Raw genomic sequence first — 23,949 nt, forward strand, 5'->3', positions numbered from 1 at the left:
GGGGCGGGTCGCCCAGTTGTAGAACTGGGGGAAAGCTCTCCACAGGCCCCCAGCTTATTGGGCAGACCACGACACATATGGCCAAGAGGCATGGCCGCGATGGTTGGAGGACAGGGCCACACTGTCGCCCCACAAACAAGGTCTGGGAGGTGTTCCTGAGTGCTCCCTACAGGACACCAGATAATTCAGATTGTGCTGCCAGGCACCCGTCATCTACCAGTGCAGCCCTTGGCAGATGCCAGCCTGCCGGACCTGCCCAGGGCCAGGCCCAAAGGCGGGTCAGGGAGCCCCTCCCCAGGAGGGCCTGCAGGCCCAGCGCTTGCAGCCAGAGCACTCATGGCGTCCAGTAACATGCTGCAGGCGCAGAGAAGTGGGGGCCCGCCCATCTGAAACACGGTGAAAAGGCCACTCTGCTGATGTGACTTGGTATGCCACTTTCAGCCAAATGTGGGACAAGGTGATACACTGCTGAAAGCCACAAGTGCTACCATGAAAGCCCAAAGGGCTTCTTTTCAGAGTCACACACCTGCCTCATGCTAGCGAGCAGTGAAGGAGGCAGAGGCCTGGGCCTCGGTCAGGGTCCTGTGCGCGGCCGAGCAGCCTCTGTCCCCTGCCCCAGGAGGGCAGCCTCTCTTCAAACCTGCTAATTCCCAGCAAAGCTCGGCAGGCGCCCCACCATCCCTCTGCCTCGCTGGGCCCTCCGCGGGCGCCCCACCGTCCCTCTGCCTCGCTGGGCCCTCCGCGGGCGCCCCACCATCACTATGACTCGCTGGGCCCTCCCTGTGAATACATTTCTGCGCACACTCAAAGGGCTAATGGTGAAAACCAGCTCCCTGCACCCACGCTGACAGGTACATTTTAGACAATAATACTCTTAAAGCCCCAGGGAACACAGGGCTGTCCCAGCACGCAGCCCAGCGCATCATTTGCAATCCAAGGCAGTGGTTTCAGGGGAGGGTGGCCAGCAGGTTGCACGGTGACAAAGCCCCTCCCGTCCCAGAACAGAACGATGGTGTCTGCGTCATAACACCTCCCTAGGCTCAGAAAGTCCCACAAGGAAATGACGCTGTTTATTTAGTGGGATGTGCTGACGACTCCTTCTCCTTTCCCAGAACTTCCACAAACCACAGCTTTGGAGCAGGAGCAAGAGTTTCCAGGACGACTGACGGGCAGAGGTCCGTTCAGAGGAAAGAATGGAAAGGGCAGGGGTGGAGCCTTGTCCCCTGACTCTGAGCTAAGGGGTCCCCATTTCAATTCGGGCTATAAAAGCGAAGATTAGAAATGGGTGCAGCCGACACCCCAGCAGGACGGGCCTGGGGAAGACCAAGAGCGCCTCAGGTTGGGGGTGGGTGGGCTGTGCTGCCACCAAAAGGCAGCTAAGGACCAACAGGGACACCAACCGCGGGCCACACAAAAGCAACATGTGGACTCACCAGGACCCAGTGGGAAGCCCAGGGTGCTGAAGGCTGACCCATGTCCCCAGCTTCCTGACGGAGTGTCCCTTCATGCCTTCACAGAGCCGCAGAGCACAAGGTGGAGACGGGGCCTCCTCCTGGACTGGTGACGGCCACACGAGTGACAGTAACTGGCTTGTGTGGGTTCTTCATTAAGTGGGTTTTCATTATTATTGTTATCACGGCTTTTATCCATTACTCCAACAGTTCAGGGGACTGATTTCTAAAATGAGTTTTAGGGTACCCATTAAAAACAAAAACAAACCCTAAGGATGAAGTTCAAATTTAAAACCAATAACCTCTAGAAATATTTATACTCCAAGACTCCCCGAAATGGAAGTGCTGGGCCATCTTCAGTGTATAATTCTAAATAATGGGAGTCACAGGTGACCAGCCCTGGGACAGTTGGGGAGACTCTGCTTCCTCCGAAGGGGGGGCTCTCACACAGGGGGACAAAGCTCACCAGTTTGGGCCATGGGATTCAAACGTGTTCGTGCCACACGGAGACGATGGAGCGGGACGGGCACGAAGGGCCCCTGGGTCAGGAGAGCGGAATGGAGCAGTCGGAGTCACCTGCCGGGAGAGCCATGAAGGCAGCGCTGGGGGGGTGGGGGGGCGGGGGCTTGTATCAACAGTAGGTTGGTGCCGAGGGTCATCTTCTGAATCAAACTGGCAACAAAAATAATGTCCACCTGTAGAATCTATGCTGGAACTCTTTCAATTAGGTGTAAACTCCCAAAATTTCACTTGGTAATTTAGTCAAATTAGAGCCTTTAAAAACTTGCTTTTGCAACTTTTGTTGTATTATTAGATTTTGCAAGAAGAGTTATTTTAACAATGTACAATATAATTAGCCACTTAATATCATTAAGAAAATTTATGAGCCTTTATGAGTTGAAAAACAGCCCCAAATGGTATTTATTAGCTATCGGAGACTAAAAATAGGACCCCACTGCCTCAGTGAACTACGTTTAAAAAAATGTAGTCACAAATAATATGTCTAATTATGTATTAAACTAATTCTTCCCTTCACCTTTTGAATTTCTAAACTCCTTACCTCATGTATCATTTTAATTATTTTTCCAGTTCATTCCCAGGGAAACTGGCTGATGGAGAATTAATTAATGGGTTCAATGAAGAGGCTGCACCATTGTTCCTGCCACAGTCTGAGCCCTGGCCTCATTTGCATGTCTCCTTTTATTCTAAACAATAGCACTGCTGAGATTTCGGCATGAAATTGTTAGCTCGTTAAAGAAAACACAATCATATCCATTTCCACAGATACTCATCAATTATCACATTTTACTGTGAACACGACCCATGAATAGAGCAGACACTGGAGCTCCTGGCCCCAGGGTTTGACAGACCTGACAGGCATTTAAATACCCGCCAGGAAAGACCCCCTGGATGGTGGACACTCGGTATGGAGGGGAGGATGCGGGGCGCAATATGGTGTCCTGCGCAGCTGTGTGCAGGCGGCAGATGGAGAAACACACGTCCCCAGGTGAGCTGGCCTCCTGACTGCCCAGCGTCCAGCGCAGGGACGGCCGCTCTACCCCAGTGATGCTGACAGAGGGGGAGGAAGGGTACTGGGGTGGCAGGTCCTCTCCCCAATGATGGGCCGCGCGGAGGGGCCGCCGAGCCCGACACCAGCCTAGCTGGAGACGGTGATGCCACACAGCAGGTGTCCTGAGGAACAAGCCAGGACACCAGAGCCTGCCTGTGTCCTGGACAGTAGACACACACACACACACACACACACACACACACACACACACGCAAACCGGCTGTCCCTCCCCAACATGTCTTACTGACTACTCAAGGGGCACCTACTCTCTGTCACCCACTCAACAGGAGACAGTTCTCCTTGTCTTTCAACGTCCATCCTGGAGCAGTAGGTCTGGTCCAAACATGCAAACAGGTGCTCAAAGCATCACACGTAAATGGGTGGCCAGAAAGATGGACAGGTGGACAAGTGCACCAGAGCGGTGAGGCTGGCAGTCGCGCCTCCATGTGTGAGGGCAGACCCACAAGAGCGTACGAGGGCCCCTCTTCGGACAAATGCTGAGCAAAGCTCGGCTGGGCGTGTGGAGCCTTAACCTATTTCTTCCAAGTTACTGAATGAACGGGTTCTTCAAAAGGCCCGGTACCCGGCCAGGCAACCCAGGCCCACGACGACCTGCAGGAATCACCACTTTTCATTAATAGCGCTGCCCCAAATCAGAAAACCCGAACAAGGTTTTGCAATTTCCTATCCAAATACAAGCATTAAACCTGGGCAAAAACAAGCAGATGAAGGAACAGGTGGGGTCACAGCAGGGATGCTGAGGTCAAGTGCTATCCAGGGCCCCGGGGTTTCCTCCCCACCCAAAGGGACACCTGTCCATGCAAGAGTCACCGGTGGGTGAGCTGCAGAGAAGCCAGCTGCCCAGGCGAGCTCGGCCCTCTGAGATTCTGCGTGCCAATTTGCAGGTGCTGAGACGGGGATGTGTCTCGCTCTGCCACAACGTACTCCTCCCTTCCCGGCAATGCCTAGCGCCAGGCGCAGGGCTGGCCAGCACCTCCCAGCCTTCCTGTGCAGCAGGCATGGCAGGGCGTTCTTCACCAAAGGAACGTGACCGAAGGATGGGGCCACCTTACTGCGTTTCCCTTCTGCTGAGCTGCGCCATCACACGTTGGGGCTTTGGGGCGCAGCAGGTCAGCATCCCCAACGTCCCCGCTTGGCCCCTGCACGATCTCCTGAGGTATCATACCCTGCATGTCCCAGCACCCGTGGCCCCCCAAGGAACCACACCCAGGGAGCGCAGGTCCCCTCTGCTGCCTGTCCACTCGGGGATTCAGTGGCATCACACTTCCCTGCACTGACAGCGAGGGGGCCTGGCGGTTGTTTTCATGCATTTGGGGTGTTTTCTCTTCTCAACAAAACCACCAATTCTTTGAGAAGGGGCCTGTGCTTTACACGCACGCCCGGGCTTATTTAGTCCCCAAAGCGGAGGCATATCACAGCGACAGCCCTTCCTGATGGAGCCCATCACCTTTCCTACCTGTCAGCACATTTCTGAGGCTTACTCAAAGTCCCCTTTGCATGTCCCACGCCTCCCATGGCAGCGGCCTGCGTCCAGCTGTCCCCTGGGCATGGTCCCCGGGATGCGTCCAGGGTCCTCCAACTCCGGGTCCAAAACGGGGCACCCACCATCCCACACCGCACACCAGACAGCGGGCTTGCCGAGGACGTGCGGGCGGGATTGAGAGAGTGAGCAGGACTCCAGGAGTCTCCTTGCATCAGGACGTGGAGACGTTTGCTGAGGGCAAAACGAAACACTCAAATCTAGCGGCCTCCTGGCATGAGGAACAAGGGCACGACTGGGCACCAGACGGCCTGGGTTCCCAGCAGGGAGAGGCCGCCGGGCAGAGCAGCGGGGGCATTTTCCCCTTCCGTCTGCTCAGCTGGAGTCAGAGATCCAGAAAAGCTCGAGACTGAAAGACCTTTAACCTCTCTCTCAGCCCGAATCTAGAAAACTCGAGAGAAAATCTGAGGCTATGATCCCTCGGGTCTCCCCAGCCATCCACTCAATGAGTTCCAACGCCAAGTCTTTGCTAAGTCTCCCGGACAACCACAGCCGTAAAAAGAAATCGTCACAGCATTCATTTCGCACCCCTCCCACCACACTCCCCACCCCTTGCAGGTCCAGGTGAGCCCAGCTGGGGACCGAAGCCCCTGTGCAGGTCTGAGGTCACCTGCTCTGTAGAGAAGGCCATCACCTGGGCAGAAACCACATCGGTGCAGACACAACTTAGAAAATGGAGCTGGAACACTTTAACTTTTCACCAATGCTAGTGAGGAGCCAAAAACAGACTCAAAAATAATCCCACTTTATCATCGCGATTCCTCTCATTTAAGAAAACATGGATACATCCTCCAGAAATCGCTTCTTCATAATGACGGAGATTAGAGTGTACAGTACATTTCTCAAAAGACACTGTCAGCTGCAGAGAAGAAATTAAAGACACTTCTAGAGTTAACATTTATTCTTTGTGAAATTTAATTAAAAGCAGCTCATTTTTGACACCTTAACGCACCAGAGACCCTGAGTATATCGAAAGACAAAAGGCCCTCGTAGTAACTACTTCTCAGAGTGTGTGAATACCCAGATGCTCCCAGGATTCCACGTTTTGGGGACAGTGACAGTAGCACGGGGGCCCAGCTCTGCCCCACCCAGGCCCAGGCTGCCCCCCAAGCCACAGTGGTTTACAAATGACAGTGCATTCACAGCAGTAAGAAAAGGAAATGTTTTTCCTGAAAGCAAACTACCATTTCTATACTTAAAATAAAATGCCACCAGGTGAAATGGATCACACAGAACCATTTAATCCTCCCTGACATTAAGCATATTGAGCCAAACAGCTCAATCTGTGCAGACATTCAGCAGGGACATCAGTGGCCCCGACCCCATGTTTCCTGAAGCACACGTGGCCTCCGCGGGCTCAGCTGCCCGCACAGAGCAGCAGGACCATGCCGTGCCGCACAGCTGCCCGGGGACCCAGCAGCAGCGCTGGCCTGTTCTGCATGCCAACCAGGCTGACGCTAACGAGACCCCAGGTGCCAGTGGCTATCCTGGTCCCGCCCATGGTATCTTCAATTCTAACCCCAGGGGGCCTGTGAACGTGACCTTAGTGGGAAGCAGGGTCTCTACAGATGTAAAGGCGGAATGCTAGGTGACAACAGAGGCAGGCACTGGCGTGCTGTCTATGAGTCAAAGATCACCAGGGACTATGGTGATACCGGAAGCTCGGAGAGGCAGGGACAGATCTTCCCTCGGCCTCCAGCAGGAACCAGCCCTGCTGACACCTTGATTACAGACCTCTGGCCTCCAGGACTGTGAGAGAAGAAAGGTCGGCAGGTTCAAGCCCTACCCCCCGACCTCCGTTTGTGGCACTTGGTCCCTGGGCTCTAGGAAACAAGCACCACAAGTAAGAGCCGGTCCCGTCCTTTGCCTCCTCAGGCTTGACCAGAAGGGAACCCAGGCTTTTCCCTGACACTGTGCTCCCCTCTATTTCCAGGGTCCCAAGAAGACTCGTCACATAGGCCGAGTAACCCTGCAGGCTGGTTTCTCTCCATCTGTCAGATGAGGTCTCACTTTCACTCTCAGGGCTCCAGGGACCTGGCTGGGCCCATGCTACATGTCCCCAAGCTTTCCAGGAGCATTCCGGAGGCTTTGTCAGCCTAGTGCAGGCCACCCTCTTGTGGGCAGCAGGCAGGGACGCTGCACGAGTCCACGTGCCTACCTGGCCGAGAGCGAGTTCCAGGTACAGCACGTGGAAGGTTCTCAAAGCAGACTCGCCGGAGGTCAGGGGACAGGCCCCAACGTGGGAAACACTGACGGGGAACACTGCCAGCCCTGCGATCTCTTAGAGTCGTGGCATCTGAGGACCAGAGAGGGGAACCCACAGACCAAGGCCCCACACTAGGCAAGGGGGCTGCGAGCTGGCCGCTGGCCCACACCACCTCCTAAGGAAGACACGCAAGGCTCGCGGGTCACACTGCATGGGACACCACCGCCCATCTTACACCCCTCGAGGACCCGCGGCTCAGGCAGGGCCACAGACACCCAGGGCCAGCCGGATGAGTCGGGACCTCAGCCCAGGTCTGGAAAAGGTAAGCCCCCGGCCCATCTGCACCACGTACCTCTGACAAACACCTGACACAGCTGAACAGTGAGGATTCATACAGCGGCCTGGGAAAGGCACAGGCACACAAGCTGAACAATCAGAAACTCGTCTCCGTGGTGGAACAAAGCCTGGCCCTGAGGTCACATGGGGAGACGGTGCCCCCAGGGGCCCCCCCAGCCCCAGAAGGAAGCCTGCCACCAAACCACTTAGCAGCTGAATGCTGAAAGGTTAGAACGGGCTGATCAAATTGCATTTGCATATGTATTCCCATTTTTGAATACGCAAGAAATAAAAACTTGCAATACTTTTTAATAATTTGGACTTAATGCATATTTAGGTATTTCTTTGTGTGGAGCTGCTTGCTTTGTTAGCTGCCGGAGCAGACAGGCGCCTCTGGAAGGGGCTCCTGAGCACTATGCAGATTACCTGCCCCACGCCACTCACGGGCTGCTCCCGGGGCCGGCAGGACACAGGCTTCCCAGGCTCCTCAGGGCCGGCAATGCCTGGCAGTGAGGGTCCCGTGCATCGGGGCACGTTGATCAACCGAAAGGAACACTCACATCTGAAAACCACTCTGAGGAAAAGCACCAACCTTATCTTGAACTCTCCTTCAAGGAGATCAGAGTAAACCCACAGCCCCCGGCAGGCCACAGAGAGGAGGCCCTGGGGACGCCACGCCCTGCCGTGTGACAAGGAGTGTCCTGCACACCACAGCCCACACAGCGCATGAGTGGGCAGGGCCACCTCCTCCTGGGGCTGGAGACAGAGCACAGGAGCAGCAGCAGCTGACACCTGCAGGATCCAGATGTCCGAGTCGGAAACGCTTCACAGCGGCAGCAAAGCTTAGGGGACTGCCACCCAGGGCCACTCCGAGGCCTGAGCTTTGAGGAGAAGAGCTGTCTCCAAAGAGATGCAGTGCCGACCCCAAGGGCTCCCACAACCACACAGCGTGTCCTGTTTGCCCTCTTGCAAAGGTAGCGATGGCAGAGTGTGACTTCAGGGGACCAGGAAAGCGGCAGCCCCTCCCCACACCCCTGCCGCCTGTGCAGCCCTCAGCCCAGCCAACCACCTGAGAAGAGAGCAGGGCATCATCTGTAACCTGGGCAGGTGCCGGCCCGCTGGCCCCGCTACTTGACTTCAATCAGTGGCAAAGAGCCTTTATTCTGTGATCACAGAGCGAGGGGAGACGAATGCCGGCTTCCACAGTCCTGCCGCGGAAGTGGGGCCGCGCCGGCGGAATAGCAATGAGCGCGCCCGCCGCCTCTGTGAGAGGCTCTTGGCCGCGCTGCCAAAGGACACAGCAGATGCTACGAGGCCGACCTCTGGGGTATAAATAATGCGGCTGGGGACACTCGGCATAGGGGGGACATCTGGGGGCTGGCCTGGACCACGGCGCCATGCCAGGGTCACACAGGCGGCCTTGTGACTCCAGGGGTGTGCCGGGGACGGAGAGAAGTGAGGCGGAGGGTGGCTGCTCCCCGTCCCATCAGTGCTCCAATGGGAAGCCCCGGCAGACCCACTCGCTGCCCCCCAGCCCCCACCCCTGCCCCGAAGCCCTCCCTGAGCCCTCTGCCGGGTGCTGACCCTCCTGGCCCTAGGAACTGTCTCTCGGGGCTCCTCCGTACTCTGGACAGACTGTGACCGCCAGAAGCAAAAGCCACAGGGCGTCTGCAGAGGCTGCTCAGCGCCCAGAGCCCTGCAGGTCACACTGGGGTTCCAGACAACGCAGGCGACAACAGAGGCTCCACGTAACTCAGCCCCTAGCGTTTAAAACTGTCCCACCAAGAACCTGCACAAAGTACAAGGGTGTCGTAAAATGTCGTGCGGCCAGTTCCACACACGTGAGAAACTGTCGCAATTCAACAGTACCCATGGGAATGAAGACAGAATCCGGGTGTTACCACCTGTGTCTGAGTGGAATTAAGAAAAATAATGTCAATTAACGTGCCTCATGATGACAAGGGTACCGCAAAACACCGCTGTCACACACCACCCATCACAATCGACATAAAGAATCCCGCAGAGCAATTCACCAGCTGCCTCAAGTGCGTGGGTTACTGAAGACAAAGGCGAGAAGAGACACCACTGGCTCGATGGCGGTGATTTATGCTGGGGCAGTGATGTCCGAGGGAGGGGCTTTCTTTTCTCTAAAGATTCTGCAAGTCTCTCATGGCGAATGAATAGAATATTTTAGAAAGTAAGCGGAGGTGGAGGAGGCCCGCAGGAAGTGGGCTCGGGGTCTAGGGTTTATCCAGGCCCAGCGCCCTCGCTCAAGGCCTGTGCTTCTTTTACTGGCCTCTGTGAGCTCAGCAATTAAGTACAAGAAAGTCTGCCAGAGTAGGGACATTAAGCTTCGAAAGTCTCAGTCCTCACACAGGCACACAAGGCCCCTGGCTGGCGCAGGACAAAGCCTGGTCCCCGAAAACTGGCATGATCACGCCAGGGGCCCAGGCAGACCCATCTTCCCCTCGTGGGCACTAGCAAAAGGTCACTGGAAATAGGCCTGGAAACCTTGGAACCACTGTGCACACTTGTGACGCCCCAGGCCAAGCTCCTGAAAGCAGTTTGAGGTGAACTCGTACTTTCTCACTTTCTTCCAGAGCAAATAAAAGGGAAGGTAGTTACTGGGCGGTGCCAGACCTTAGAGGAGTCTATGAATGTAGAGCACAGTTAGTAAGGGGCAGAGTGCCACCGGGCACTGCCAGGTACTGCAGCCGGTCGCCAGCACTGCCAGGCACTACGAACGTCCCGCCGCTCAGGGCAGGCAGGGACACAGCTACTCCAGGCACCGTGCCTGTGCATGCGTGGGTGCTGCAGGGGATGGGCTGGGGACAGCCGTGGGTAGGGCTGGGGTACAGGGACGTGTTTCGGGGTGCACTGTGACCCCACCGGCCCCCATCCCTCCTCTGGCCTAGCAGCCACCATCATGAATGCCTGGTCTGCCCTGTGCCTCTGTCTGTTAAGGAGGTCTCTGTCACCGGGGACACAGGTCGAGACTGTGTCAGACACGGAATAACCGGCTGCCCTGGGGACAAGGCCAGGCCTCCCACTCCCAGCCCCTCGGCCCCTCGCTGGTCTGCGGGAGCACAGAGGGACCACACCCACATTTGTTCTGTGACTGAGGAACAGCAAAGGGCCAAGGTCACCGTGTCCTCAGATGTCGTCTGTTCTTGGGCCAGGACCGACCTCAGGAAGTGCTCACCCACAAAACGGCCCACGTGTGCCCTCTCTCACCTATGGGAGGGGCTGGCTCCCAGACAAAGTCCTGCCAGAGCAGTGGGGCAGGTGGGGGTGGCCTCACTAGGACCTTCTCCGGTTGTTTCCTTGTTCTTACTTTTGTCCTTTCGGCTGACAGCCACCACAGGCCACCTGCCCCGACTGTCCCAGAGCGAGCTCCAGTCCTGGCCCAGCTGCCCTTGGCCACCCCGGGTCCAACAGGCATTTCAAACACAGGACGCCTGATAGAATGAATGCCTCCTTTCCACTCCCTCTCCGCTTTCTCCTGCCCAGTCCTGCCCAACTCAGTAAGTGCCACCTAAACCATCTACTGACACCAAAAGTCTAGTGTGTCAATTATCTACTGTTGTATAACAATCACACACAGCTTAGCGGTGTAAGATTCCTTATCTCGCCATTTCTGTGGGTCAGGGTCTCTCCAGGCTGTATGGAGTCCAGGGGTCAGCTGGGCTGCAGTTATCACAAGACTCAAAGGGAGGACCTGTTCCCAAGCTCGCCCATGTGGCTCACGGCGACCTTGGGTCCTCACTGGCGGATGCCAGAGACATGGAAGGGCCCGCGGCGCGGCTCACAACGTGGCAGCAGCTTCCCTCAGAGAGAGCCAGGGCCAGAGCCAGCAAGACAGAAGTCACAGTGGGAGGGGTGAGAGCCCATCCCTTCCGCCACGTTCCACTTGTTGGAAGTGACCTGCATCTCCGGAGCACGCTCAGGCGTGGCCGCAGGAGGGCGTGACCCAGGCATCAGGTGTCGTTCTGGCCCTTCCAGAAGCGTCCACCACACCCAAACCCACCTTTCCTTCTTCAGCACGTACCTCTGACTCCACCTCAAAATCCAAGGTGAACATAAAGCCTGGAAACGTAGATACTTTCTTTTCCACCGGATTTCACAGACGGAAGACATCCTTGGCATCAGGCTACGACGTCAGTGGTGCCTGGTTATTGCAAACCCAGCCTTTCCGTGTCGTCTCCACAGCCTGCTTCTGACCGGGCCACGGCCGTGTCTCAGCGCAGCGCTGCAGAACCCCCAGGCCTTTCCAGCACACCCTGCACGGTCACTGCCCCCCTGCCCCTGGGCCGTTCACAGCGGCCCTCCTCCTGCTCCCCACACCCCCTTCTGTCGCACTGGATGTGGCTGTCTGAGCTCAGGGCCCGTGTCCTCCGTGGCCACGTGCAGTGCTGAGAATAGGGCCAGGCCCTTAGTGCGTGCCCACTAAATGGCCCAGGGGCTCCCCACAGGCGACCAATGGATCCATTTCCCGAGGCGCTGGAATGTGCTCAAGGGCCTGGCAGCCCCACCCCCAGCCGTCTCCAACTCAGCTTCTCCAGGGGCGGTGAAGACTGGCCACACAGCAGGAAAATGAAAAAAGGGGGGGAATTTCACCCCACACGTGGGAAAGGACTGGGTGCCATGGGAGCCAGCGCAGGAGATGGGTGTCGGGGCGGGCAGCAGTCTGTGGCAGCCCCTCAGGGGTCCGTGCAGCAGGGGTAGCTGGCCTTTGAAGGGCCGGAGCCCCTGGCCCTGACCTCTTCCCCGCGTCCCAGTGGCACGGCCAGGTGCTGTGGAACGCGGGCCTGTGTCTCAGAAGGGCCAGGCCCACAGAAGCCTGGAGCTCTTCCACGGTGTGGAAAGCAGAATGCTGCGACTCCGAGCCCCACTGTCCCTGCTTCACGATCTGTCTCCCCGTGGCTCGGCGGCTGCAGGGTGCCAGCTCAGCAGGCCACAGCCCCACACCCACCGCAACCTGCAGGACCTTGTTCCAGAGCCGAGGAGATGTGGAGAAATGGTGGCAGCCCCTGGCGGCTGGACCTGCTCCGGCCGTGCAGTGCCCGGAGTGACAGACCTGGGCCAGCCTCACCGCGGTCTGATGCCGGGCCCTGGGCACAGTGTCCTGCAGGAGGTGGGTGCGTAAGGAATGAGCACAGCGTGGAAGGGAGTAGCACATTGCGCAAGTCCCTTGATCGTTGAGACCCCCAGGTGCAATTTCTATAAAAACTGGGTAACGATGAGAGCCTGGCGATAATACCAGGATGCGTGCAGCTCCACGGTTTACAAAATACCAGGGCTACAGAAGAAACACGACCTTATCTAGTGCCCACTGTGTGCCCAGTACTTCCCGTGCCAGAGCAAGGAAGTGCCCGGTATGGCCCCAGCGGCCCTCTCTGTAGGGAAAGTCTTACTGGCACATAGCCACCCTGCGTGCGCCTGGGCCACAACAGCAGGGCAGCACACGGCCCCTGTGGCCCACGGGCCTGAAACACTGACTGCCGGGCCCTTCCCAGGAGACGCTGCCAACCCCTGTGCTGAACACACGTCACTGACGCCCACAGCAATCCCACAGGCGAGCCCGAGAGAGGGGACCTGCCCACGGCCCCATGGGCAGCGCTGAACTAGGACGAGATTCAGTTCCTACAACTCCGAAAGGTCGTGGAGGAGAGTCCACTGGGGCCTCCGTGAAATGTCCCAGCAAGTCCTTTCCTTGTGGCCCCTGGGTCAGTTTGACTGGAAATTTACTGGGATAAAACGCCCTCCAGGCTGATGGCCCTCATGCCACGTCCCTCCCATGGCGTGTGCCAGGGGCCTGGGGCCAGAGGCCTTGCCAATAGCAGTGCGCTTGGAGCCTCGTGTACGGGGGCCCTGCCTGAGGAGGTGGCACCCCAGACATATGGTGCGTGATCCACAGCGGAGGGGACCGGGCTCCACACTTCCTGTCCTGTGATTGACAGCCCGCCCTATAGCTGTGGTAACAACAGATGCCCTTTGGGATATGGGCAGTGGAAGTGTCTTAATCAGAATTCAAGTGGCCTTTGGATCCCACCAGGAAGGGATTTAATAAATGCCTTCAGCCAAATGAAGGCATCTTGCAATATTCACGGGGGGAAGGAAAGTCTTCCTTTCCTTGAAAGAAAATCACCAGGCCGTGGGCAATGTATAAACTCTGCAGGCCCCCCCACTAGCACACAGGCCCCCCTGCCCCGTCTCAGAGTGCCACACCCATTCACAGCCACGGGCCACGTGGGCCTGTTCATTTATCCTGTCATCCACTGACGGACACTAGGTTATTTCCACATCTTGGTTTTTGTAAATAATGCCACCGTGAACATGAGGGTGCAGGTACCTCCATGAGACAATAATTTCATTTACTTTGGATAAATTCAGAGTTGCAGGATAAAAAAAATCAATATTCAAAAATCAGTTGCATTTTACACACTAACAACGAACCATCATAAAAAGAAAGTTAAGAAAACAATTCCATTTACAATAGCAGCAAAAAGAATAAAATACTTAGGAATAAATTTAACCCAGGAGGTGAAAAATCTGTATACTGAAAACTACAACACACAGATAAAAGAAACTGAAGAAGATACAAATTACACGACATTCCGCGTTTGCAAATTCGAAGAATGTATACTGCGAACACATCCCACCTACCCGAAGTCATCTTCAGGCTCTCTGCGGTCCTATCAGAATTCCAGGGGCATTTTCACAGAACGAGAAAAACAAACTTAAACCTCATCTGGAACCACAACAGACCCCAAGTAGCTAAGCAGTCTTGAGCTGGCTGACAGTCTCATGTCATTTAATAAAACTGAACGCTTCGGTCTCCTGCCTTTCAGGAAATCTGCATGGCAACCCCTCAGGCCCGTCTCCTTCCCAGCAAGGTCCCCCCGTGGACGTCCCATTCAGAGGGGAACAAAGCAGCAGCACCCAGACACTGGGAGACAGTCCCGTGGCTCCCCCCATGCCTGCAGCACCAGAGCCCACCCCAGCAAGCACCTGGGAGGCCAGGGACCCTTGTCCAGGCACAAGCCACACCCACTTCCATCCTCTCGGGAGCAGGCTGAGCAGACAGAAAGGCGGCTACTATCCCAGGACCTGTGGGTAACAGGCTGTGGGGGTCTGTGGGCCCTGCAGGCACCAGTGCCCAGGCCTCTGGAGCTAAAGGGCAACCAGGCACATGGGGTGCCAGCGTGGCCGTCACTCACGTCTACGCTCTCCCAGGACTCTGGGGGCTGCAGGGACAGGCTGGGGAGCAGGCTCTGGGCTTCGGACAGCAGAACCCCGTGAGCCCTGAGCCAGGGCACCACCCGGGGTCTGTGGTGTGGAGATGAGACAGAAGCCTCACTGTGGCCGTTTTTCCAGAGAATGTGCATGAATCCCAAGATGGCAGATGCTGCTGAGGCCACAATACTGCAGGGCTCCCTGGCCCGGAGCAGCTCTGCGTGAGGAGAGGGCGTGGGGCGTGGCAGCGCAGGGCGGGTGAGGTACTACATGCACCAACTGCAGCACCCCTGGTGCCACCAGCCAGGCAGAACCCCTGGAGTCAGAGCTCCTCCAAAGCACGGCCAAGCTGACTTCCTGCCACAAGCTCGCACACGGCGGGTGACTGGCTGGGTCGCAGCCTCTCGGCCTGCGGGTCCACAGAGTGAGTCCAACAGGGAGACGGCACCTGGTCACAGGTCACACGACACAGGTCCGCCCAGGCTGTTCCAGACACCCCCCAAAGGGCACCTGTTATGACTGAACCACGTTCCCCCCAAATTCATAGGTTGAAGCCCTAACCCCCAAAGGGACCGTATTTAGAGAAGGGGCCTCTAAGGGTGGGGTAAGCAGGTCCTAAGGTGGGGCCCTGATGCCACAGCACTGCGGTCCCTGTAAGAGCAGGGAGACTCCTGGGATCTCTCCATGCGAGCACAGAGGACAGGCCACATGAGGACACAGTGAGAAGGCAGGTGTCTACAAGCCAAAAAGAGAGTCCTCACCAGGACCCAACTTTGTGGACACTTTGATCTTGGACTTTAAGCTCCCTCCCTCCATTCTCCTAGGTCCCAGCTCAAACCTCCAGGAAGAGGCCATCTCCTGACCTCCGACCTCCTACCTCTGACCTCTGCATCACAAATGGTAACTCCAGCATCCTCCATCCCTTCATGAGAGTTTGCATGTTCACACCCTGCCACTGTCACCACCTCAGTTTCTTCAGCACCAGGAGGTTTGCAAAAGCAGTTCACCTCCCTCTTGGACTCTAGAATGTTCCCTCTCCTGTCCATCCTGCATGACTAATTCTAAAATGCCACTTTTGCTTCTTCTCCACTCAAAAGCAGCTCCTGGTGCCGACTCCGTTTTCCTCACAGCATCTCTACTGCCAACACTGAGCCTTTCATTCGCCACAAGTCATTTCTTTACACGTCCATCATCTCTCCACTGGAACGTGAGGGGCCCGTCCAGCTTCTTGTGCCTCCCCAAGGCCCGGCACAGTGACTGGTGCACACTGGGCACCGAACATGGATTTGTGGAAGAAACGTTTGCACGGAGGTGGGGAATGACGCGGCGAGCAGAGGCCAGGAAGGCACCGACCCGGGCACCATGCCCCACCGGAGCCGCCCAGCGCCCTGCCTGCGCGCCCGGCCTTCCAGGCGGGGGTGACTGACACCTGGCCCACCTCCCGGGTGGCAGCTAATAGGGCTCATTTCACCCCCACATTCCTGACCTTCAATGTAATAGATTTATTTCTGAATTCAAATAAAGAACAAGAGAACACACGCCAATCAGTCTCCAGCCCTTCTGTCCGCAGTGACGTTGAACCCTGAGGTGGCACTAACGTGGAGGCCACCCCATCGGGGAGGGGCACACACCTACAGTCCCAGAATCATTCTCACACGTTCTCCAGGGCAGGACACTGATGCTCAGACCTGCTTCCTCCAAACAACTCCTGACAAGGACACACGTGTGACCTCTGTTGTATCGTTTCAGGCCAGGCCATGGGACGCGCCTGGAAGAAGCACGGCGGAGTCTGTAGGAGGACGGCACCCGCATACTCGGGGAGGCTGAGGGGCTGCTGGACCGTACACACGATGCACTCTGATCGTCAGCAAACGGCTCCCAAAGGAAACTGCTCAGCCACAGGCCAAGGCCCTCTGCCGTCCTCCCCTCCAATGTGGGGAGGAGAGGCCAGAGGTCTCCTGGACCAGCGAGCCTCCAGGAACCCACAGGGATGGCAAGGTCCCAGCAGGAACCCAGCAGGGACGGCAAGGTCCCCCCAGGGCCAAACGGCTGCCAGCAGTGGGACAGCTTTCTCGGAGCCAGAAAGAGGAAGTCGAGCTGGAATTGACTATCCCTGCCGCAACCCGTTCTAACAGCTGTCAGACTGGACACACCATTCGCTCTTCCTGTCACCCTCAAGCCTGCACTCACCCACTTGAAAGCAAAGCCTACTCGCCGGCTTAGGGACACAGACCAGGCATGTCAGGGTTACGGGACAAGTGAGGGCCAAAAGGAAACAGATGAGATGAGAGCACCCAGGCTGACCAGGACACCAGGGACATACGGATGATGGCCCCAGCTCTACAGCTGCCGACCAGCCAGCAGGGAAACAAGCCCAGGGGCTTCCCTCTCATGTGAGGTCATCAAAACGCAGGCCCTGGATCCGGCTGAAGAGGGCACGGTGTGTCCCTGCACAGTCCCGGGCTGGAGAGGGAAAGGAAAGCCGGTGTCTGGGGCCTATGGAGGCCTGGTCACCCGCTCCCATGGCCAAGACGCTGGGAGCTGGACGGCCCGCTCCACCCAGGGCAGCCCATGGCCAGACCACTTCGGGTGCAGGTCAGGCCACGCGCCCAGGGAGCAGGGGCCATCTCCCTGCCGGGTGAGCAATTTCTGATTGTGCTCTTTTAATGCCTTTTATTCACACTCGTGCCATTGTCTAGTTTGGGGTCTGGAACGGGGTAGGTGCTTATCTACTGATACAACCTTTTGTTGACACGTCCCAGAGAATTTTCAGCTGCCTTGTAAGGGGTTAAAGACTTACTGAAACCTGTAATGGCCCAGCTAATAAACACCCGTTTAGGGAAGAGTAATCACCAATCACCATCCTATGATTGCTCGGTATTTTCATTGCCAAAAGATGCAATGCAATTTCATGGTTACTTGGGCCTGTAAAATAAAAATACCCCCAATTTTTAAGATATGAAAAGGTTTATGACCAGGGGACATCAGTTTAAGAATGAGTCCATGGTCCAAATGAGTGAATTCATGACAAAATTTAATTTCAGGAAAATTAATTCAATAAAGGTGTCACACTTGTACTTATATTTTAATACGTATTAGGTGTTTTAGCGAACTGGTGAAGGGCCGTGGACGCACAGATCTGTTTTCCAGCTCCCCAAAATGCGACTGACTTAGTATCTAATTTATCCATAACGGGGACAGAACGACCAGGCCAGGGTCTTGAACAGCCTAACTCATCACAAACAGCGAGTGTTCCCAATTTACGGGAGATTACGTTTCGCTTCCTGAGATGCTTCCGAGACCTAGTCAACGGTACAGGCGGTTGGCCACTTTACCCAACGGCCCAAGGAAAGACTTTATGTCCCAACGAATGTTAGTGGCCAGAAATTCTGTCGCCGCCAAAGTACCTAGAAAGCAAAACCAAAGTGCGGGATTTGGACGTAATGCACTGACTCGTCCTAATTTCTGTATTGGGCATCACTAGAATAGATAAGCTACAAAAAGGAAAAGCAAAGTCAAACACAGGGCTTCAAAGCCACGACACACACACCGTGGGCACGTGGGCCAGCATCAGGAACAAAGCTTTGGGTCATGGTTCTAGGTGACTCATGAAAACTAGCAGGCGTGGAGGCCCTGCAGGTCAGCAGCCAGAGTTCCCTGACCCACGGGAAGAACACAAGGCGTCCTTCGATGGAGGGAGGGGGGCCGGAGACCCTTCCAGCTCAAAGGCCCCTGCCTGCCACCACCATCTCGATGGCCATCGCAGGCAAGGCTCTGACGCTGGAGCCCAATCCCGTGCCTGGAAGTAACACAGGAAGCCTGCCCCTGGAGCTCCCCTGCACAGTCTCCGAAGGCAGCTGTCGGCGCCCCAGGCCCCAGAGGGTGACGCCCACTACGAGAGAAAGCCTGCGCTCAGAGCTGAATGAACTCCAGCCTCCACAGGGATTCGATGCCCAGTCCGGCTATCGTGTCTGCCACCCGTGAGAGAGAATGAAAGGCCGTGTGCCACCACCCAGCGTGGACTCAGCTTCAGCAAACATCGCTGACAAAATGAAAAGGTGCTAGAATAAGCAATGGGATACTCGAGGGAACAAAGGTGGTTTGTTCCAGAAAACTCAATCTCCTGAAAAAATGAGTTTCATCAAAATCGGTGGAGAGTAGAAAATTTCCCATTGCACTGAATCTGTCAGTGAATTTTTGAAAATCTTTATTACGAGTAACTCAAAACACAACCAGCGTGTGAGTCTCAGTGTGAGTGTTTCTGGGAGCTGTGGCTGGGACCCACCAGAGTGACAAGTACCAGCCATCCCAGAGGACCCTGCCAACATGTAAACGGCTAGTGAGCACCAGGGGCGCTGTCACCACACGGCTGGGATGACAGTCAGCTACAACAGAATTACAGAAAGTTCCTTTTTCCTGTTTTACATCTATTCAGATGACAAGAACATCAGAATCTGACTTTTCAAAGACCTTAGTTCAACCGAGAGGAAGGTTTGAAGGCAAAAACCAAGTGCAGCAGGCAGCCCCCAGCAGAGGGAGTGCAGAGGCCACGCCAGGCCCTGGAGGGAGGGGCAGGAGAGCTCACCTGGTAGGTGTCCCACAGGCGGATGGTGCAGCGGAGGGGCACCTCCCTCATGAGCAGGTTGTTCATCCAGCGGAAGGCAAACTGCAGGTACTTCACCTCGTGCTGGTCCAGGTGCCGGTGGACTTGCTCTGAGGAAACACACACAGGCCCGAGGCTGTCAGGGAGAGCCCTGTGCAGGTCCCCGCTGTGCCCGAGGCCCCGCGCCCACCCACCACCACCGCCAGGGACCCCAAGCAACCTCCTACGAGAAGCAAAGAGGTCGTTTCTATTAGAGAACTTCACTTCACAGTTCACTCGTCCTCGAGGAAAACAAACGCTGGTGGTGATGACGCCACTGCGTGCTGCTTGTGCGCCGCGCCGAGGAAGCCCACGTCCACACCCAGGATGAAGGGCAGGACACCTGCCGTACACGCAAGGACACCGGTCTGACAGGCACCGTCGGGCCGCACAGGCAGAGGCTCCTTCTCCGGCGCTGGCCGGGCCCACCAGACCGGGCAGGAGATGAGCTCCCCGCTCCCGAGACGGGACCCACTTCAACCTCACCCAGGCAAACGCCCACCTGCTCCCTGCAGGACCCAACCAGAGTGCCAAGGGGGTCACAGCCCTGAGCCCTGGGCCAGGTGCCTCTGGATTCCAGCTTCCAGGCACCGTGAAGGCGGCTGGGCCTCTGGGTAGAACGAGGCTTTACAACTTGCCCTTCCCGGGCACACGACCAGCCTTGAAATCACCTGCCCCTCCACATGGCGCCGCAGTAACAGCTTAGGTCCCTGCGTTGCCTGCCTGGACCCCTCTGCTGGGCTGTCAACAACCTGCCGAAAAGGCTTTGGAGCTCCATGTAGCTCCACGTCTGAGGACCCTGATGTGTCCCTCCAGGAAACAAAGGTTCTGGTGATCACGGTGACCACGCTCTCCTTTCCGGTGTGCTGCCCATGACGTTCCAGCCTGAAGGGCCTGGAAGTACGGTGCTGCTGCGCAAAACGGGCAAGCGCTGCCTAATTGAGCCGATGGGCCAGGGACTCTTCTGTTAATCGGGGCGGCCCAGTGTCACTAAAGCCCTCCTTCCACCCAGCTGTTCTCCAACCTCCTGATTCAGAGACACCGCCTCCTCTGCAGGGCTCGCCTTCCCCAGTGGCCTGCCCTGAAAAGTAACCCTGAAAAAAGTACACAGGTTTTTTTCAGTTCTCCCAAAGAAAGCTCTAGAAATGGCCAATAAACAAGTGTGAAAAAGAAGTTAGTGCTCGATCGTTTACTGGTTCCTTTTGACTCGTGTTCCGGTAACGTCAGTACTGCACAAACAAGGCTTTCCTAACCACTGAGCACAACGAAGGGGACTCGTGGGGGCGGGGGACCTGCCCTGACACCCTCTGCGTCCTGCAGATGAGACTGGGGAAGGCCGAGCACCTATTCCCATGGAGACCAGGCCATCAGGATGCCACGGACAAGCTCTGGGTGGGTCTGGTTCCCAGAACTGGAGCCACTTCTGCACTGCCTTTGCTCGCCCTGTCACCGCCACCACGTCACCCACCCCAAACGGTGGCCATCCTTGGTTGACCAGAGCTCACACACCTGAGCAGCCCCAGCTCAGGAGGCCGGGTATGGGGGGAGGGACGGCTGGGCAATGAGGCCCCGTCAGTGTTGTGGAATAGACATAGCAACACAAGGTCACTTCCCACCAGACGGTGACCAGTCACACAATGGGGCCCAAGGCTCACCTCTGAGGCCCTGCAGCCTGCGGGGAGCCAGCTACCAGGGAGGGGTGACTGCCCTGCAGGAGGCTGATGGGACCAGGTGCGGGGACCCCAGAGGCCCCGCCCGGTGCGTGCTGCCTCCACAATGACAGACGGGACAGAAGGCCCCAGGTGAGCACAGGCCAAGCCTGGGCTCAGGGTACCGGGTCCAGGAAGCAGGCAGGGGTGGGGGACCCGGCAGCGGGGACTCTTCCGGCTGGTGTCTGCTCACCCCGGTATTCAGCTCCTGTGGGCAGGGCTCCTCTCCCGGGACGGGCGGTTCCTGTGCCAGGGGAGGGGGCTTCGCTCTGCTTTACTGACAGGTTCTGGCACACACCCATGCAAACATGACGGAGCCTGCATTTCTGCGTTAGCAGAGCCCCATTTGTCCTCCCCGTGAAAGCACAGGGACCAGGGGCTGGAGTCAGGGAACCTGCTGGGGTCAGGACGAGAGTCGGCTGGAAGCAAACGGGGTTCATTAGGGCAATAAGGACAGATCACCTGAGGAATCTAAAATCCTTGTTACACAAAAACCGAAACAAATATGCATACGGCATGAAGGCAATTAATCATCACTAGTTTTTTGGATAAAACCTAACATTTCAATGAAATTCCTTCTTTGCACTGGGCCCTTCCAGCTCCATCTCCCAAGCACCCACCCCCCCAGACGAGGGTTTGTCCCCCAGCCGTGGGGCACTTGGTGAGGGAACAGGGGAGAGAGGGTGGAGGAGCCCAGGCCTCCCAGGCCAGCTGGGGGGTACGAGGGGGGCGCCTGATGGTGCAGTCAAGGCTGACAGTGGCCTCAGGGCTCCCACACAGAGCTGGCATCTTCCTCATCTCAGTAGCTGTTAAAACACAGGTTATCAGGCTCATCTCAACTTTCTCAGTCAGAATCTTCCAGGTGGGATCTGAGAATCTGTGTTTAATCAGCTCTCCAGCCACACACATGTGCTTGGGACCCTCAAGGGGCAAATTACACCAGGGAGCAGCTCCCAACAGCTCCCAGAAGAAGACAGGACCCCAGCCCCTCACACAGGGTCCCCATGACAGAGGTTCACCCCAGGACAGGGTTGGTGGAATCCAGACGTCGTGTGCCACTGCAGTTTCCATCACAGACTTCTTCTAATCAACTTATGTTTTACCAGATGCATTTGTTTTTTTAAATAAACGTAATTCCACTATCAAAAACAAGCTGCCACTTGCTCTAGTGGAGGGTAAAGTGGCACATGAACTGTCACCTGCGGGCGCTGGGTGGAGCCTCCACGGGCAGCAGACTCAGCAGAAGCGAATGGCAAAGCTTTCCACAAAGGGGCCATCCTTCCCCTGTGTCCCTGGCCTGTCAGCCCGGGGGCACTTAACACCACGAGGGGAGGTGAACTCATACAAGACGCAGTTTGAGAAACACCGGCCCGCAGGGTAAAGCTGGGATGCCTCACAGTGAACCGCCCTTCTCAGCCCGCACTCCAGGTGGCCCAGTGCCCCGCACAAAGCCAGCTTGCTCTGCCAGGGCTCCAGGCTCTCACGCCACAGTCTTCCAGCGGGGCTCCCCCACCCCACCTAGGGTGTGTCCTCTGACACACCCAAGGTCAGCAATTCCCTCCTCTTGGTTCTATAAACAGCCCTAGTAAAGCGTTTATCACGGTGTCCTGCGCTTCACCGCGGGGGGGGGGGGGGGGGGGGTCCGTGCCCTGCCCTTGGACATGAGCTGCTCTGGGGAGCAGCGCCCAAGTCACCTTTGTTTCTCCAGCCCCTGGTACACACTAGGTGCCGAATGAGAGCCTGAGTGAGTGAGTGGAGTAAGTGAATGAATGAATGAATGAATGAATAAAATGTGCAACCGAAAACATGAACAGACCCGATTTGTCAGTCCTATTTCTCCACACGGCAATACTGAGGAGTTTTCCAACAATGCGATGGAACAGTCTGCTCTTTTTAAAGAATTGAGATGTATTTCTAAAATTATCAGCAGCTACAAAATCAAATCTCTAGAAGTTGTTGGGGTCCTAAGTGGTCCCTCCATCCAAAGTTGACCTTTGCCTTCCCCCCCAGGCAGAAGCCCAGCCAGGGCACTGACAGGAAGGGGGAGGGGGTGCTGGTCACCGTGAAATTCAAATACGACGAGCACTTGCAAACCAGCACAGCAGTGTAGAAAATGACTGGATTTACTGAACGAGGCTTTACACAGAAAGAGAGGAACGAGCTCTAAGAATACACGTCTGGCAGCTTGGGGAGAGCAGGCTGGGATGATGGCAACAGCCTGAAGACGGCACCCAGGAAGCAGGTGGCTCCTGGTCCTTCCCGGTCCTTCCTGCTCACTCCCCGCCTGCAGCTCTAGCAGGGCATGTGGGCTGCGGCCAGTGCGCAGTCCTGACTGGTGCTGGCCAGACACAAGCGCTGCGCCGGCCAGCGGCCTGGAGCCTCCTGAGGCAGAGGCCAGCCCACCGTCCCCTCCGGGGCTCCAGCGCTGGCACAGCACAGCCCAGCCCCGTCAACGTCAGCAGTGGCAATGTCACATTTTAATAATCGGGAAGGAAGTGGCGACTCCAGGGTCACTGGCATGGATCCCAGTGACTTTCCAGCAGGTTCCAGGACTCCTGCGCGTTGGCTCACACCTCCTCCATCCCAGTGACAGTCTGTTAGCTGAGGAACTGTCAGGCCCAGGGTACTGACAAGGAGCCATTTCCCAGGCGCGGACTGGGGCCCAGCAGGAGCCCGGCTTGCCGGGGTGGGTCCTCCTGAGACTGTGACTTCCCGCAGGGCGGGACCTTGTCTGGCCGTAGACTGGCACGGAGACTGGGCTGGCGTGTGCTCAGTGCTCGGCACAGGTGTTAAACCTGCAGGACCAGGCCCGGAGCTGGGTGCTCTCAGGACACACGGACAGGGTGACCGCTGGGGGAGAAGCTGCCCACAGTGAGGGACACATACCCGCTGCGGCCGCCCCACCAGGTCCTCGTTTTGCCTGTGGCACTTCCAGCCCACTTAAGGAGAAGGTGTCATTTTTTGAACTGGGAAAACAAACAGCTCTAATATGTGCCTGGGAGGCGTGAGACACCTTTCTAAGGTAAACTGGCAAGCAAACAGATTTGGAAAATTAAACAGACATTTCTGAAACATCTGCCACTGAAGTAACCTGACGAAACAGAGTAAAAATGAACCCTTTCTCTTCTGTGCTGAGTTGCACCCGAGGCCCCACCTGCAGTGGGTACAAGAACCGGCGAGCCCTCCCGCCACCATGAGATGTGGAGAGACGCGACCACCTCAGGCTTGGCCAGAAGGA

General features: G+C 56.7%; 1 protein-coding gene across 2 annotated transcripts in view; it reads right to left on the reverse strand.

Annotated features, from left to right (window-relative positions):
• Window positions 1-23,949, reverse strand: part of TBC1D22A (TBC1 domain family member 22A) — a 273,872-nt gene that overhangs the window by 64,918 nt on the left and 185,005 nt on the right. For both annotated transcript variants that reach the window (XM_033117741.1, XM_033117740.1), the window contains one exon: window positions 18,946-19,073. In XM_033117741.1, the coding sequence (XP_032973632.1) occupies window positions 18,946-19,073 (128 nt within the window). The remainder of the gene's footprint in view (window positions 1-18,945; window positions 19,074-23,949) is intronic.

Source organism: Rhinolophus ferrumequinum, chromosome 10 (genome assembly GCF_004115265.2).
Source record: "Rhinolophus ferrumequinum isolate MPI-CBG mRhiFer1 chromosome 10, mRhiFer1_v1.p, whole genome shotgun sequence".
In the NCBI taxonomy this organism is placed as follows: domain Eukaryota; kingdom Metazoa; phylum Chordata; class Mammalia; order Chiroptera; family Rhinolophidae; genus Rhinolophus; species Rhinolophus ferrumequinum.